The 16,569-nt window shown below is 44.3% G+C and overlaps 1 protein-coding gene across 1 annotated transcript in view; it reads left to right on the top strand.

Annotated features, from left to right (window-relative positions):
- The window catches only part of LOC148541979 (beta-microseminoprotein-like), a 64,682-nt gene that overhangs the window by 45,092 nt on the left and 3,021 nt on the right, over positions 1-16,569 (top strand). Inside the window, exon 3 of the mRNA XM_088473764.1 lies at positions 11,863-11,962. Coding sequence (XP_088329890.1) covers positions 11,863-11,962 — 100 coding nt within the window. The remainder of the gene's footprint in view (positions 1-11,862; positions 11,963-16,569) is intronic.

Genomic DNA, 16,569 nt, shown 5'->3' with positions numbered 1-16,569 from the left:
TGTACAGAAACGTCAGAAAAAGTGTCCTCAGTGTCCTGAAAAATGCCGTTGTACACAATGTCCACTTAACCACGGACATGTGGACAAGTGGAACAGGGCAGACTAAGGACTATATGACTGTGACAGCCCACTGGGTAGATGTATCACCTTACGCAGCAACAGCAGCAGCGTCACCAGTAGCAGCATCTCAGAAACGCCAGCTCGTTACAAGGCAGGCTACGCTGTGTATCACCGGTTTCAGTAAGAGGCACACCGCCGACAACCTCTTAGAGAAACTGAGGGAAATCATCGCCCAGTGGCTTACCCCACTTAGACTCTCCTGGGGATTTGTGATATCTGACAACGCCACCAATATTGTGCGGGCATTACATCTGGGCAAATTCCAGCACGTCCCATGTTTTGCTCACACAATAAACTTGGTGGTGCAGAATTTTCTGAAAAGCGACAGGGGCGTGCAGGAGACGCTTTGGGTGGCCCGAAAAATTTCTGGCCACTTTCGCCATTCAGCGACTGCGTGCCGAAGACTGGAGCGCCAGCAAACACTCTTGAACCTGCCCCGCCATCACCTGAAGCAAGAGGTTGTGACGCGGTGGAACTCAACCCTCTATATGCTTCAGAGGATGGAGGAGCAGCAAAAGGCCATACAAGCCTATACATCCACCTATGACATAGGCAAAGGAGGGGGTATGCACCTGACTCAAGCGCAGTGGAGAATGATTTCCGTGTTGTGCAAGGTTCTCCAGCCCTTCGAACTTGCCACACGTGAAGTCAGTTCAGACACTGCCAGCTTGAGTCAGGTCATTCCCCTCATCAGGCTTTTGCAGAAGCAGCTGGAGAAAGTGAAGGAGGAGCTAAGACGGAGCGATTCCGCTCGGCATGTGGGACTTGTGGATGAAGCCCTTCATTCGCTTTGCCAGGATTCCAGGGTGGTCAATCTGTTGAAATCAGACCACTACGTTTTGGCCACCGTGCTCGATCCTAGGTTTAAAGCCTATGTGGTGTCTCTCTTTCCGGCCGACACAAGCCTGCAGAGGTGCAAAGACCTGCTGGTGAACACACTGTCAGCTGAAGCGGAACGTGACACGTCAACGGCTCCTTCTTCATTTTCTCCTGCAACTGGGGCTGCCAGGAAAAAACTTAGGTATCCTAAGCAACCCGCTGGCGGTGATGCAGGGCAGGCAGGACCAAGTTTGGACATCTGGTCCGGACTGAAGGACCTGGCAACAATTTCTGACATGTCTACTGTCACTGCATATGATACTGTCACCATTGACAGAATGGTGGAGGATTACATCGGTGACAGCATCCAAGTAGGCATGGCAGACAGCCCATACCTGTACTGGCAGGAAAAAGAGGCAATTTGGAGGCCCCTGTACAAACTGGCTCTATTTTACCTGAGTTGCCCCCCCTCCAGTGTGTACTCCGAAAGAGTGTTTAGTGCAGCCGGGAACCTTGTCAGCGAAAGGCGTAGGAGGTTGCTTCCACAGAATGTGGAGAAGATGATGTTCATCAAAATGAATTATCAGCTCTTCCAGGGAGACCAGCCTCCAGAAGGTACAGAGGGACCTGTGGTGGTGGATTCAAGTGGGGACGAGTTAATACTTTGTGAGGATGAGGATGTACACACTGAAGAGGGTGAGGAATCGGTGGATGAGGAGGATGAGGATGACATCTTGCCTCCATAGAGCCAGTTTGTGCAGGGACACATTAATTGCCAGCTTGTTTTGTGGGGGCCCAAACGAACCAATCATTTCAGCCACAGTTGTGTGGCAGACCCTGGCGCTGAAATGATTGGTTTGTTAAAGTGTGCATGTCCTGTTTATACAACATAAGGGTGGGTGGGAGGGCCCAAGGACAATTCCATCTTGCACCTCTTTTTTTTCTTTGCATTATGTACAGTTTGGGGCCTAGTTTTTCAAACTGCCATCCTGTCTGCCACTGCAGTTTCACGCCTAGATGGGTCACGTGTTTGTGCCGCCCACTCGTGTCGCTTAGCATAGTCATCCAGCTACCTCGGTGCAACGTTTTGGACATAAAAACACTATTGTGAGGTGTTCAGAATAGACTGGAAATGAGTGGAAATTAAGGTTATTGAGGTTAATAATAGCATAGGAGCAGAAAAACCTACAAATTCTGTGATTTTAGCTGTTTTTATGCTTTTTTAAAAAAAAATACAGATCCAAAACACAAAACCCAGAACCCAAAACACGGAAGGGTGGTTTTGGCAAAACCAATCCAGATCCAAAACACGAAGAAAGATCCAGATCCAAAACCAAAACACAAAACACGAAAAGTGGCCGGTGCACACCCCTAGTTCAAACACATCTTTCATAGCATGAAATTCCTAAAAATGCTGCCTCTCACTCAAGAACTGGTGTAGGTAATACTGCAAAAATCTGATCAAAATGTACACATTGCTAAATGGGCACTCTGGCAATACAGGGCCTGATTCAGTGATGCACAGAATTGCAGAGCCGCACACAAGCAGCTGTGCAAATTCATCCATCTATCTTAATGTAAATGCAGATGGAGGTGTCAGACCCCTCCTTACTGCATTTGCAAGCACAATCGCAACAGATGTTCGCGACGGTTGCCCCTTTGGTCAGGCGGTGGGAGCTGAAGCTTCCCGCTGCATGACCAGGTGCTGATCATGTAGGAGGCTGGGAAACTGCATCTGCCGATGCAGTCCCTGGCCTTGTCCCTCCTGGAAAACTGGGCAGATCTTTAACCATCGTAGATGTACATTAATCATCGGATGAATATACATCTGTGTGTTCAGTGCCTAGCACTCACCAATCGTACATAGGGCCTGATTCAGAGCCGGACGCTATTTGCGGACGCTCGTTCAGAAAAAGGGGCTGGCTATTTAAACTGAGCGCTCGCTCTTTGCGGTCTGTTGACGCCTCTATGTCTGAGCGAGTGTCCGAAACATGCGCTCGCTATTTTGTAAAGACGCCCTTTGGCCGCTCGCATCATACGTCATCTCCGCTATTTATTAGATTAATCGAGTACATCGAAAGGCGTATGAACTGCTCGCTATTCTTGTGGTAGCATTTTCCTACCGCAATCATGCGAGCAGTTCAGGCTAAAAGACAACCAAGTGACGTGGTCGATGACGCTGCTTTGTTAATTATGCACACCCTTAAAACGCCCGTTTTGACCGTTTGGCACGCCTGCGTTCGGATCTCCACTCCCCGTTTTCAAGCACCTTCCCCTGTTACCACCCACAAACGCCTCATCCTGTCACTCAAATTAGCAGGCATTCGCTATTTTGCGAGCACACGATTTCCGACCGCAATGACTGGTTGGCACATGCGCATTACGACCCATATCCATGCGCAGATGTGCGAACATCGCTCGGAGCGAACGAGCGGCTCTGAATCAGGCCCACAGTGTTTATCAGTGACTACTCACAATCGGTACACTGTGTTCTTCAGTACAAGTGCTCACCATCAGTAGCGGAACTGTGGGAAACAATGGAGTCAGTTGCCGCCGGTCGCCAGCCCTCCTGCTGCTGTGCTGTAACAGAGGTGCTGGTGAGCTGAGCGCCGATCATGAATCTGCCGGGCCGGTTGACATTGCCTCTCAGCCCATGCAGATTCATGTGTCTGCAGTACAAGGGCTGGCTGCTGCACTTCTGGAATTTGTGTTCCGCTGTGGAATGCAAACTGGAAACTCCTGGCTTTTGTGTCCCCTCCCACAGCCTCCGCTGCCTGTCAATTACCACCCCCTGCCTCTGTGGATGTTACAGTGGGCCCCCGTCCCCTGCAGGAGCAGTGACAACAGGGCGAGTCACCACTCCTTCCCATGATATCCGCCGCCTGGACTCACACTCTGTAGTCAGGAGACGCCTCTCACTTTTCCCCAGGAAGAGAGCAGTGAACCACTGGCCAGGAGCCAGGAGCTGCATAGAGGACTCTTCCCGGTGAGTCCCTTCTCACTACTTCTCCTATCCTGCCCCCTGCTTCCCACTACTCCTATTATCCTGCCCCCTGCTTCCCACTACTCCTACAATCCTGCCCCCTGCTTCCCACTGCTACTCCCATCCTGCCACCTGCTTCCCACTACTCCTCCTATCCTGCCCCCTGCTTCCCACTACTAATCCCATCCTCCCACCTACTTCCCGCTACTCCTCCTATCCTGCCCCCTGCTTCCCACTACTACTCCCATCCTGCCACCTGCTTCACACTACTGCTTGTTTTATTTTTTTCCTGTGGAGGGCCAATGGCTTTTTTATTTCTTGTTGGGGTCAATGTGTTTGTCTTTTTTTTTTCTGTAGGGGCCAATGTGTATTATTTCTTTCCTGTGGGTGCCAACTGGTTTTATTTTTTCTTGTGGGGGCCAATGTGTTTGTTTTCAGTGGGGATCAATGTGTTTTTATTTTTACTATTGAGGCCAATGCATTTGCTTTTTTTACCCTGTGGGGGCCAATGTGTTTCATTGTTTTATGTGGGGGCTAAGGTGTATTTTTTTTCCTGTGGGTGCCAATGTGTTTATTTTTTTCTTGTGCAATGTTTTTCGTCTGCAAATGCAGCTGAGTTGCACTTTGCATGCTTCGTATAGTGTTGCAGTACAGATACAGACACATGCAGTATTTTAAAAATGTGTTTTTGGCATTCCTTGGCTAGCAGACACAGATGTAACGTAGTATGGGTGTGTTGATGACATGCTTGTGTACAGTATAGAGATGCTGAATTGCTCACATTGGAGGCTATACTCAGATGGGTGATAGTTTAATAGTATTTCTAATTCTCAATTCTAATTCTCAATAAATTATGCATCTATTCTGCTTTATATTTAGGGAGACATTGTAGTTGATAGTGTAGGGGTGTACACGTTGACATGGCACTGGCCACACCCATAAACAGGGGCAAGAAGAGGAGGGCGCAGGTACCAATTACCAGGACCGAGGTTTGTTGGAGGGGCCCAGTGGGGGCCCGAGTCCTCACCCCCTCCTCTCTTCCCTTCCCCTTCTCTTACCTGCCAGCCTGGAGCAGCATATCTCCCCAGCCGAGCACATGCAGCTGTATGATCACACTGTTCACGACAACCCTGGATCATTCCCCCCGACTTAGGAGCACATGGTAGCTTATTCATGTGTTTTTTTATAAGGGGCTGTGTCCACATCTTCATGATTAGGCCACACCACCCTGCATTACTAGTACCCGGCGAAGCTCTCTACAGCCCTGCCCATACCGCACTGGCCACAGCTCCTCCACTTCTCACAATATGTAGGACCTTGGTCATTTTCAGCCTCTGGCCCATGCGGCTCTCAATCTGGCACTGATTTTATAATTGCAATGAAATGAAGATACATAAAAAAAATCTGACAATGAAGTCCATTGTTGCCTATTTTATAACCTCCTTTTCAAGAGATGCAGAGAAGCACCATAAAATCAAGTGGTGAGCAGTGTTTGGTGATGACAATCAAGTCATCAATTACACTAACTCCATCCTCATGCCCATGTGCAGTATTCACTGAGCTTGGTGGGGCTTGAATCTGTATCATTATGGCATGTCACCCTCACCTTGCAGGCAGGCATATATGTGCAGTTCACTTACAGGAGAAATGGCAGCTCTTTCTACAATCTGGGAGTTTTCTACAAAAACAAACTAGAGTGCATTGGAATCTGACCACTATCCATAGCTGTATAAAACAAATAAAATGCTCCAACAGGCCTCAGGCCAAAAGTCTTTTCAGCCTTTGAGCTGGCAAATCAACAAACCTCAGACAAGACTGGGAAACTCGCCTACTCAAGTGCTCACAGGAATTAATGACAGTACTAACCAAACACAAATGACTGATATTAGAGGAGTGTTACAAACACAATGATGATTTAGGAAAGAAATTGGAAAACTGGGGAAAAAATAATAGATTTCAAAAGTGTTCTGAGAGAAACAAAATAGAACTCGAGGATTATGAGAAAACCATAATCAAAAGGAAAAAGACCAAAGTTGCCAGGGATAAATGAGATTTTGCATCCGGACATATTTTCAAGTGGAATCATAAACCAACACTAAGGAATCCCAAATATCATAATTGTCATTACTCAACATCAGAAGCCAACTCATCTGGAATTAAGGACACTCGAGATCATACATCCTGCAATACCCACTACAGATATAACTCTTCTACCTCAAGCACTAATTTCTCCTCTTTTGTCAGAGGCACAAAGAGCAGATTTTGGAACATAAGAGGAGGAGGACAAGGAGGAGCAGTGGGAAATGTCAGTACCATCACGACAATCCAAGAGAACCAACAAGAAGAACTAGAGGAAACATACTTACGTATATTATGTAAACCTATCCAACATTGTCCTTAGTAACAATCACATGGTGGTACTAAGCAAAGGCCTATCCTTTTCTCCCACAAACAATTTAAATTATTTAATTATTTTGAATAAGTAAAAGCCCTACACTTGTTTGGAAGTATGTTATTAGTATTACTTACCAAGTTTTTTGCAAATCAGAAGAAGATGGATCCCCTGGGTCCCACACTTGCTCTAGCAACTTATCAGATACCTTTCAATCCTGACCATCTTACTGTCATATACCTTCATGCTCACTCATCAAGTAACTCTATGTCACTAGTAATAGAAGATTCTATTCATAGTCATATTGGATGAACTGAGGGAGGAATCTAATGGGCCAGACATATCTCTCGACACTACAATACCTATATGCAAAAAGAGGGATAATATTTTAATTAAACCATCAGACAAGGGCAGAGATATTGTTGTCTGGCCCACAGAACAATATCTCAAAGAAGCTAACCACCATTTAAGAAATCCTGCATGCTATAAGCCTATCCTGTTTCATCCAATAACCAATTTTCTGACTATTTACAACAAAATCATTGATGGAGCCAAAGCCAAAGGAACAATCACAAAAAAAAAATCAGAATTTGATGTCCTAAATTTTTACTAGTCCCCAAATACCAACTTTTTACCTACTACCAAAAGTACACAAGGATAAAACTGGCCCTCCGACGAAACCAATAGTTACCACTCACTTAATATGATGTCTTATCTCATTACACCTCAGCCATTTTAAGGAAAATTCACAATGTCACAACCACTTGTTGGCTATCAAGATGGCCTCAGAGCCATCAAAACCTTTCAGCCGATGGAAGGTCCATCTGGTTTTCATGCCTTTCTGCTTGAACTTTTAAACTTTTTTCTACACATAAATGATTTCACCTTTTCTGACGAATTTTATCTACAGATTAAAGGCATGGTTTTTGGCGCGGCCTGTGCGCCCACCTATGCCAATCTGTTTTTAGGGTGGTGAGAGCAGAAACACATCTTCAAAGATGCCAAAATGAAGATCTCACATCACATGTCCTTACATGCTTAAGATACATCGATGCTGTGCTCCTAATATGGAGTGCCTCAAGAATAGACCATGTAAGATTCATAAACATCTTGAATGACAATTCACTGAACTTGAAAGTCACCTATGAAGTGAGTGATTCATGGATATTAACATCAGAACTGATAAACAAGGCATTCTAATCACAGACTTATTCAGAAAAACGACTGCTACCAATAGTCTTCTGCACCATGACAGTTCACACTTCCCTCCAATCATCCATAAAATACCAAAAGGTGAAATGTTTGATTGTCACAAGAACCAGGACTTAGTCACTCTCACACTGTATGTCGGTGCTTTAACAAGATGGGCTATAAGGTTAGCTGTCCCAACGTGCTGTCAATCCATTTCCTGAGGTTCATTGGTGCAGCTGTGTTTTCTCTGATCAGGTGAGCACCAGTATCCAGTATATATCTGTCTCCTGTGCTCACATGACCACTTCTGCCTATCTCTAACAACAGCGCCCTACTTAAGCCTGCACCTGACACAAGCACCATAAGGGAACAATTTGGTTCTTTACCTTTCAGTGATCTCCCTCACTAATTAGTAAGTGCTACTTCCGATCCACTGCCTAAATCTGTGCTGCTGTATTCCTGCAAGTTGCTGCCTCTGAGTATTCTATCTACTCTGCAGTCCTTTGTTGTATGCTATTTCCAAGCCTGCACCTATGAGCCTGTGTTCAAGTTCTGGTTCCAGTCCAGCTCAACTACTCTTACTCTCACCGGTCTCACCAGTCTCACTCCAGTCCAAGCCTGTGGTCCCACTCCACCTGGTTACTGCTATCTTCATTTCCAGTCCAGTTCAAGCCTGCAGTTCCACTCCGACTAGCTGCTGCTCTCTGCTGTCACACTGTGGTTCAAGCCTGCGGTTCCACCCCAGCTGGCTGTTACTCTCATCAACTACTGTACTCTGCAGTTACTTCCAGTCCTAGTCTCATTTAAGCTTCCGGTACCATTCCGGCTATTTCATCACTTACCTCCAGTCCCAGTCATGTTTTAGCATCTGGTTCTATTCTGGTTACTCTACAGTTACCTCCAGCCCCAAAGTATGGTTCAAGTCTCTTCTTCCACTATGGCTACTCTGCAGTTATCTCCGGCTACTCTACTGCTACCTCCGGTTCCAGTCTGGTTCAAGTGTCCGGTTCTATTCCTGTTCCACATCTGCAACCTCTGATTCTTATCTGGTTCATCTACAGTCCAAGTTTGCAAGTTATTCTTCAATTCCAGGCTGCTTATATTCTGAGGTCTCCTGGGAATCTGAAGACTATTCTAGCACTTCCAGTGCCAAGTCTTCTGCGACACTGACCTTATCTACTAGAGCGTATATTTCTCCTACTCATTGCAGGTTCAAGTGGACTTTAACTTCACTGTACTTCAGTTTACTCCTGATCTGCATTATACTGCTTTTACTCAGCATTGCAGCTCCTGACCTACCCTGTGACTCACTGCTTACCATGCCATTGGTAGCTCTATTGATGGTGGTTGTTGCCATGTGGGACCTTTCCAAGAATGTTGGGGTTCTTGCTGAGTTTCTGCTACAGCATACATGTTAGTTGTGGGTGACTAGATGCTGGATCTAGGTACCTCTTTGAGGATTTAGTGACCCAGCTCTGATGACCAGTCTGCAGCATCTGTTAGCAGATTTAAGACCAGCTACCGATTACCTGAATTACTTACTGTGCTGTCTTCTGAGTTCTCAAACACTGGTTCCAATCTTATCCCTATATTCAGGGTAAGGGGTTGAGTTCCACCCAATTGATTCCAGGGGCAGACTGGGAGCCTTGCAGGTATCACTGATCTCTCAGTCATGAGTAGACCTCTGATCCTACCACCACTATTCAGCTACAGCCCATAAGCCCAGTCCATGGGTCCTGACTTGGATCTAAAAACCCAAAATGTGCCAGTTATGAACTCTCAAGAAGACTACATGATAAAATATATAGTAAAAGGTTGATTAATAAAAAGACCTAAACTTGACTATTAAATAAGATAGGAATAGCCTCATCTTCCCAACAAATTCATCAACAGCCAAAGGTGACAAAATCCGTTTCAATGGTAAGTAATGTAAGGAATGGAGGGCTCTAAGATCAATTCTACAAAAACATTGGCACATTTTTCTTTTGGATGATGATTTAAAAACCAAACTAGAAGCCATAATACACGTCAGCTGGTGGATGGCTACAAACTTTAATGACTTCCTTGTAAACAGTCATTTCATCAAACCTACCGAAAAAAATTAAATACAAAAAGGGATCCTATCCATGTGGCCATTGCACAGTCTATGATAATATGAACAAAAATAACTGGCATTGAGGATTGTTATGGTATCAGACTACCTATCCAACAATTAATTAACTTCATTACATCAAAAGTGATATACTGCTTGGAAATCACTTGCAAGAAAAGATGTGGCTAATATTTCTCTGACATGAACTTGGCAGGGATGTGGCCTTATGGCCAAGTTGCAGCCTTGAGGGCTGATGTGTACTTGGCTGGGAAGCGTCTAAGACAGTCGTGATGGAATTTAAAGTCCACTCAGACACAGCAGTGTGACTGAAACAGTAGTAAAGTTGGTAACAAATAGTCCAGTCAGACGCAGCAATGCGCCTGCGACAGCTGTAGGTTAAAAAACAAATAGTCCAATTGAACACTGCAGTGAGGCTGAGACTGTCGAGATGAAAGATGTAAAGTGCCCTTAGATGCCACAGTATGGTAGTGACAGGCAAGATACACGCTAGACAGGAGAGACTGGAAAGCACCACGAGGATGATACCACACACGGAAACCGGAAGCCACGTAATGAACGCTATAGCCGGCATCCGAGCAGAGACTCAGCAGAGGTAAAAAAAGGAGAGGGATCCAATCAGGACAGGACGGAGATGACGGAGCAGCCAGATAGGAGGACCTCACAGTATGACAGCTCGGCATCCCGGTCTCTTAGCACCGGGCCTGAGAGAACCGCCCGGAGCACTATTGTCAGGCAAGACGCAGCGGCGGCTTTGTGACGCGACCACACTGCTGATTAACTCTCTTATGTATATTTATCGAACAACATAAACCTTATAGACTCTATGGCAGTGTGTAACACAGATATTTTTTTTTGTTTGTGCTCATTTGATACCTAGTATCATTAATTTGTAAACTTATTACACAATCAATGACCCTAAAAGACAGATAATTTGCTCATTGTGATATATATATCATTCAATTTGTGAGTAGGTGCCATTTATTTCAATCTGAGTATCCTTTGACATTCTTTATCTACTTAGTCCTTCACGTATATTCTTGCTGTCTTTCACATATCTACTATTGTCAGATTTCTCTGGCATTTAGAGAATCGTTTTGATTGTACCATTAGGGCTATCAGTCCAGGATTACACTGATATTACTGTCAGTATCCGGATTAAATGATTTTACTCAGTGTGAGACTTTGTCCTTTCTTCTCTATGTTTGTCTGTTATAAGTATACTGTAGGTCAAAACAATTACTTAATACATTTTAATGTCATAGACCTTGTAATATGCTGGGATGTTTGGTGTGGGCACTTTGGAAGCACTTGCCACACCTATGTGTGTTTCTTTGTAGGTGTCACACAAAGTCAGGAGTCTCCCTGCAAATTGCAAAAGTGTAGGCAACATTACACGAAGACGCATAAACAAAGGATTGTTTCCTTAACCATGGATAGTAAATGTGTGAATAAGGTTTCAGGATAAACTACTTAATTTATACCATCATCAGAAAACACAACTGACCGTTTCATGCAATTTATTCTCACAGTAATAAATCCTGCACACTGAATCCTGTATTCTTGTAATTACCAATACGAAAACAGATGCTTTCATTATTCCCCAAAGACCATGTGAATGATTTATGGGATCCTCATAAGTAACAAACATGTCTTTTTAAAGTCTGTCTGATCTGCCATTTTGCTCCAGCAGCTTTAGCAAATCAGCACTGCAGAGTGACCGAATTTGTGTATGTAAATGTATTTTATTTAGGACCTAATTCAGAGATGTGCGCACACCTGGTGGTTTACGTATATTCATATGCATGTGCAGATGCCGCACTGTGCATATAAAGATCTCATTCTGCGTCATCACTTGCAGTGTCCTGGATGCCGCAGCTTGAATGACAGGTTGCAGCCATGTGGAGGAGAAGCGAGGGCATGACAGGCAGTATCGCAGAAAATGGGGCATGTCACACTATATTCTACATTCTATGCTGGACGCAGCTTAACTGGCTTCTGTGCAGTGAATTCCCTGGTATTCCTAAGTAACTTCAGGGTTACTCACATGACCGAAGTTCACACAGATAATCCGATGCTGCGTCCTCGGATGTGGCAGTGGATCAGAGAAGTTGGCATTAGCATATTATTACACAGAGGCTGTGTTATTAGCATACAACTCTGAATCAGGCCCTACATTTTCATTTACACATCTGATATCTCTAATTATGTATATTCTGTATCTAATCTGGTGTATTTCTCTTTTAGGCTGTACATTTAAAGGAGAAATGCATAAAATAGACTCAAAGTGGACTGAAGATTGTATGGAATGCTCATGTACCAAAAGCTTCATAACATGTTGTTCTATGTATGTACTAAACTTTTTGCTTCTGTTTGAAACTAATATGTTATTGTTACAATGAAATAAGAATAAAATCTAAAACAGGGACCCCTAAACAATAGGCCCTCTTGGCCCTCTCTTTGCTATTACCAGGCCTGGAGGTGTGGACTAAGAATTAACATCGAAAGAAATTCTCAATGTGCCGACTGTCGACATTCTGCCATTGTGGACATTGTCATCGTCGACATTGTGAATGTCAACAAAATATACCTACTTTCAAAGTGACAGGTGGTAAAAGCAGTGTTATAATGGTCTGGTGAGGGAATGAAGGACTTGGCTCTGTATTATGAAATCCTCACAAGGCTGGAAAAGTCACACATTGACGAACTTTGGGAGTCAGTGGCAATTTGTGTTGTTAATTCCAATAAAGAGCATTTGATCTGCTTATCAAATACCTCATGGATCGATGTAATGCACTCTATTATGCTCTTGCCAAGTAAAAGAGCAAACCATTAACAAAAGTAGCTCAGAACAGAATTTTGGGGAATCAGGGAGAACCGAGGCATGACTTGTTTCCTCCTGCAAATACTGTATCAAGCACTCCAATAATGCGAATGAAGATGATATTGGCTCCAATAAAAAAGTAATAATGACACCCATACAGGAAGGTATAGAGAAGCCCATTCCAGTACTGTAAGTGAAAATAGGCATTACCACTTACATACCGGTATGTAAAATTCAAGTATCAAGCTGTTTATTACATAGGTAATACTGTAGATATCACTGATATTTCCTACTTACCTTAAAGCTCAGCATTACCTATAAACATTCTTCACACTCTGAAAATTAAAAGTTTTTGAAATTTGACTGCAGGAACCTACGCCATCTTCAGATGGTGCTGGTTCCAGGAACTCTGCTTCTTCCTATGGAAAGGAAGTCCGGGTTGCAAAGATGCATCTAATCCGATTCCTCAACTCCTGCGCCCTCTGTGGCAGTACACATGCATGAACTCAGGTCAGGCATGCACACCAATACTGCTAGGTCAGACCCAGCAATGTACAGTTCATATGCTACTAATTAGAGGCAGAATCAGTGGTGTTAGGGATCACGAGGATGGCTGCATGTTAGAGCAGATGGCCCCGCACTGGATAAATATTGAATTGCTTTGTTATTTTAGATCCAGTAAGCCCTGATAATGATACAAAAATACAATAGGTGTGAATAAATGGTGCTGTCTTTTGTGTAACAAGGGAGGTGTTCAAGGAAAAATACTTATCTCCTGTTGTTTATGGATAGTATTATATCCTTGTGCTGCTGGTGTTCTATTCGATGTTTTTCTTTAGTTTCCTCCCAATTTAGGTGTTCATACATAAGAAATAGACATAATACAAGAGTGTTGTTTTTCAAGATCAAATCTGTTATTCTTATTTTAAAACATGCAAAATAATAGTCAAAAGAAGATGTCAATCCTTTTGTCCCCTTGAGATATAAATATATTCTATATATTTGTTGATCTTTTCAAGAGAGGTGAGTCATTTGTTTGTTCCCCTATAATTAATGGGGGACGCACCTGACTCACGTATAAAAGGTGCGCTCTAAACTCGTAGCGGTATCTTTAAGTGGAAAAGAATACTGGTTTATGCCCCACGAAATCCTCCAAATGTCTAAATGACACACCTAACTTACACACATGCGGTGCAGGCAGAAGATTGTAACGGTTTCTTTATCAAATAATGAATAGGCCCCCTGACGAGTTTTATCAGAAAGTGATCAGAGAATTGTGAGGTATATATGTGATACCCCAGAGAAAGGACATGTGTACCTATATAAACATGACTAAAGAGGTATCACTCTATTATTGATGGTGAGCTAACTGTGATATAAATGTTTTAGGGGGTCTGACAGCCATCTGTATGATTATTAGTAATATTTAACATTGGTGACTGTGGACATTAGAGGCAACTCGAGGAGCCGAAACTGACTAGACCACCGTGCGCCAGCTATACAGGGTCTCGACACCAGAGCGGGAAGCATCCAGGGACTTAATCAGGGGGTGTTAAAAAAAACTGTATCTACTGACCGTTGGGGAGACCTGAGGAAACTTGGCTGTGTGAGGAGCTGCTGCTGGTTGCCGTCTGACAAGGAGGCTCGGGCAGGCAGTGGAACCGAGGACAGGCGCCTGAGTGTATAGAGCTGCATGTATGAGGCTAGATATGGCAAGTGAGTGAGTGTCTCAACACAATCACTCGAATCATTCAGATGTTTGAATGATTCGAGTTACTCACTGTTTCTCTGCCAGTGGGAGCCTGAGTCAGTGTCAGCTAAGCCCCCTACACTGCTGATCTGACCTGATCATACTTCTGCACTTACTGCCAGGACACGGGGGAGTACACTGACTCAAGATAGTGAGTGCAGAACCTTGAGCTGTAGTGCTGGGCTGTGGGGGGCGGAGCTGTCAGTGACTCACTCAGTCGCCGGCTGCTTCCTACAGCTCTGTCTCGAGACACATCACTGAGTTGAGCCGTGTAGCTCAACTCAGTGCTGTGAGTTGCTCTGCCAATCCCTGCATGAGGCAGTGGAGTCCTGAATGCTGTTCAGGCACAGCGTAGACCTTAGGCCAGCCTCCCATCTGTTGCCCAAGAGACCCAGAGGCGTGGCTTCCAAATATTGAGTAGTACAATGGGCGGATTGAGAGGCAAGGCTGTTGGGGAGAGGAGACTGCCCCACGATCTGCACCCCTGTTACTGACAGCCATCAAGGTGGACATCTCCCCAGAAGGCCGGCTGGAAGGCAGACTGTTGAGACAAGCACCAGCCTCCCCTGCACTAACCACAGTGAGAGTAGGCGGTCTGGAGTGAGGACTGAGGCGGACTCCATCTAAAGAGGCGGCGGTAAGATAGACTCTCCTCCCTATCCAGTAGACAGTGAGTAGCAGCCAGAGCAGTGTGATCATTTTAGGGAAATAGCTACTGTATAGGACAGTGGTTCTCAAACTCGATCTTCAGGACCCCAAATAGTTCACATATTCCAGGTTAACAAGCAGGTGCACAGGAGTATTCATAACTCACTGACACATTTAAAAAGATCCAAGGTGGAGATAATTATTTCACTTGTGATTCTGAGGAGTCCTGGAAAATATGCACTGCGTGGGGTCCTGAGAACGGAGTTTGAGAACCTGTGCTATAGGAGAGATAGCACCACCATCATCCCCTTCAGAAGACAAAGTGCAGCTGACAGGATAGGTCAAAAACATGTGTTGCACAGTATCACACTCTATCACTACACACTACAGCTAACAGCCTAGCCAGGTCATATTGACTGTTGACAGAGAGAGAGGGAGTTACTAACACTTGCAAGGGATAATAACAACATTCCCCTTTTCTCGCAAGTACTGTAACTGTAATTACCACAGCTTAATGGAACCTAAGAAGAAAAGTAACATGGGGATTCAGCTGGATGGGGTACGAGATCCCGGCGGTCGGGATGCCGCTGGTAAGAATACTGACAACAGCATCCTGACAGTCAGAATCCCGACACCCATAAGAAAAGCAGGTAAGCCTAACCCCCAGCCCTCCCCCCCTGGTGCCTAACCCTAACCTCCCCCCTCAGTGCATAAATCTAAACTCGCCCTCCCCGCACTCTAAACCTAACACTCCCTCCCCTAGTGCCTAACCCTAACCCTCCCACTAATGCCTAACCCTGACCTCCTTCTCCTCATCGCCAGTATTTCGGCCATCGGCATCTTGCACGCCGGGATGCGGACTACCTCCCATTCAGCCAGTTGTCATTGCAGAGTAAAGAATTTCAGTGCTTTTAAACTAACCCGGGCAATGGCCAACAGTATACTTCCCCTCAGCAATTATATTACATTCTTCACTAAGTTGGATACAAAAACAATCTCTTAAAGTGCACCACCTGTAAAGAAAGTGTTGTACCTTATTGTTGACTGTAATTTACAGGTATACACTAAATATATTTAGGTAAATAGGGGAATTGAGTAAAGTATATAATTCAAGTGACAAACAAAAAAATAATTGAGAGACCGTTCATACACAGGTGATGCTAAGTTGGTATATAAAGTAAAGGGAAATATATACGATACGTCCCTTTTAAGGTAGGAAATGTCCTCAAATGGTTCTTCTCCTTCTATTGTTTAGAAAGTCCCTCCATTCCAAGTGGGGTTCACATAGAAGAAATGATATGAATAACAAAAGGAAATCCAATGTGTAGTAAATTCTTAGTACAACCAATGAAATTTCGTACACGGTGTTATATGATGTACTGTTACTCTATGAGTGCGTACCCTACTCATCGTGTCACACCAGTGATATGTGCATATAAAGGTTTCTTTTATGACTGATTTGATGGATCACGTGCTTATGCCGTCACCTGGTCTTATTACAGATGGATTTTGCATACCTTACTCACATGTAAGGAGGTTAAGGATAAGTATATAAAGGTTTCTTTTCTTTAACAAAACGTGGAAAAACTTCAAATAACAACTGGTATGGCGTACCCCACTCACAATTAGTCAGGTGTTTTCTCTCACATCAAGGTATCTTTTGCCCTCAGGGTGTAGCATACACCAGTATTTCTTAAATATTCAGGATGTATTATTCCCCAAAACGAAATGA

The sequence above is a fragment of the Taudactylus pleione genome, unplaced genomic scaffold, assembly GCF_031769625.1.
Source record: "Taudactylus pleione unplaced genomic scaffold, aTauple2 ptg000016l, whole genome shotgun sequence".
Lineage (NCBI taxonomy): Eukaryota > Metazoa > Chordata > Amphibia > Anura > Myobatrachidae > Taudactylus > Taudactylus pleione.
The sequence above is the reverse complement of the archived record's forward strand: the minus strand, read 5'-3'. Positions and strand labels throughout refer to the sequence as shown.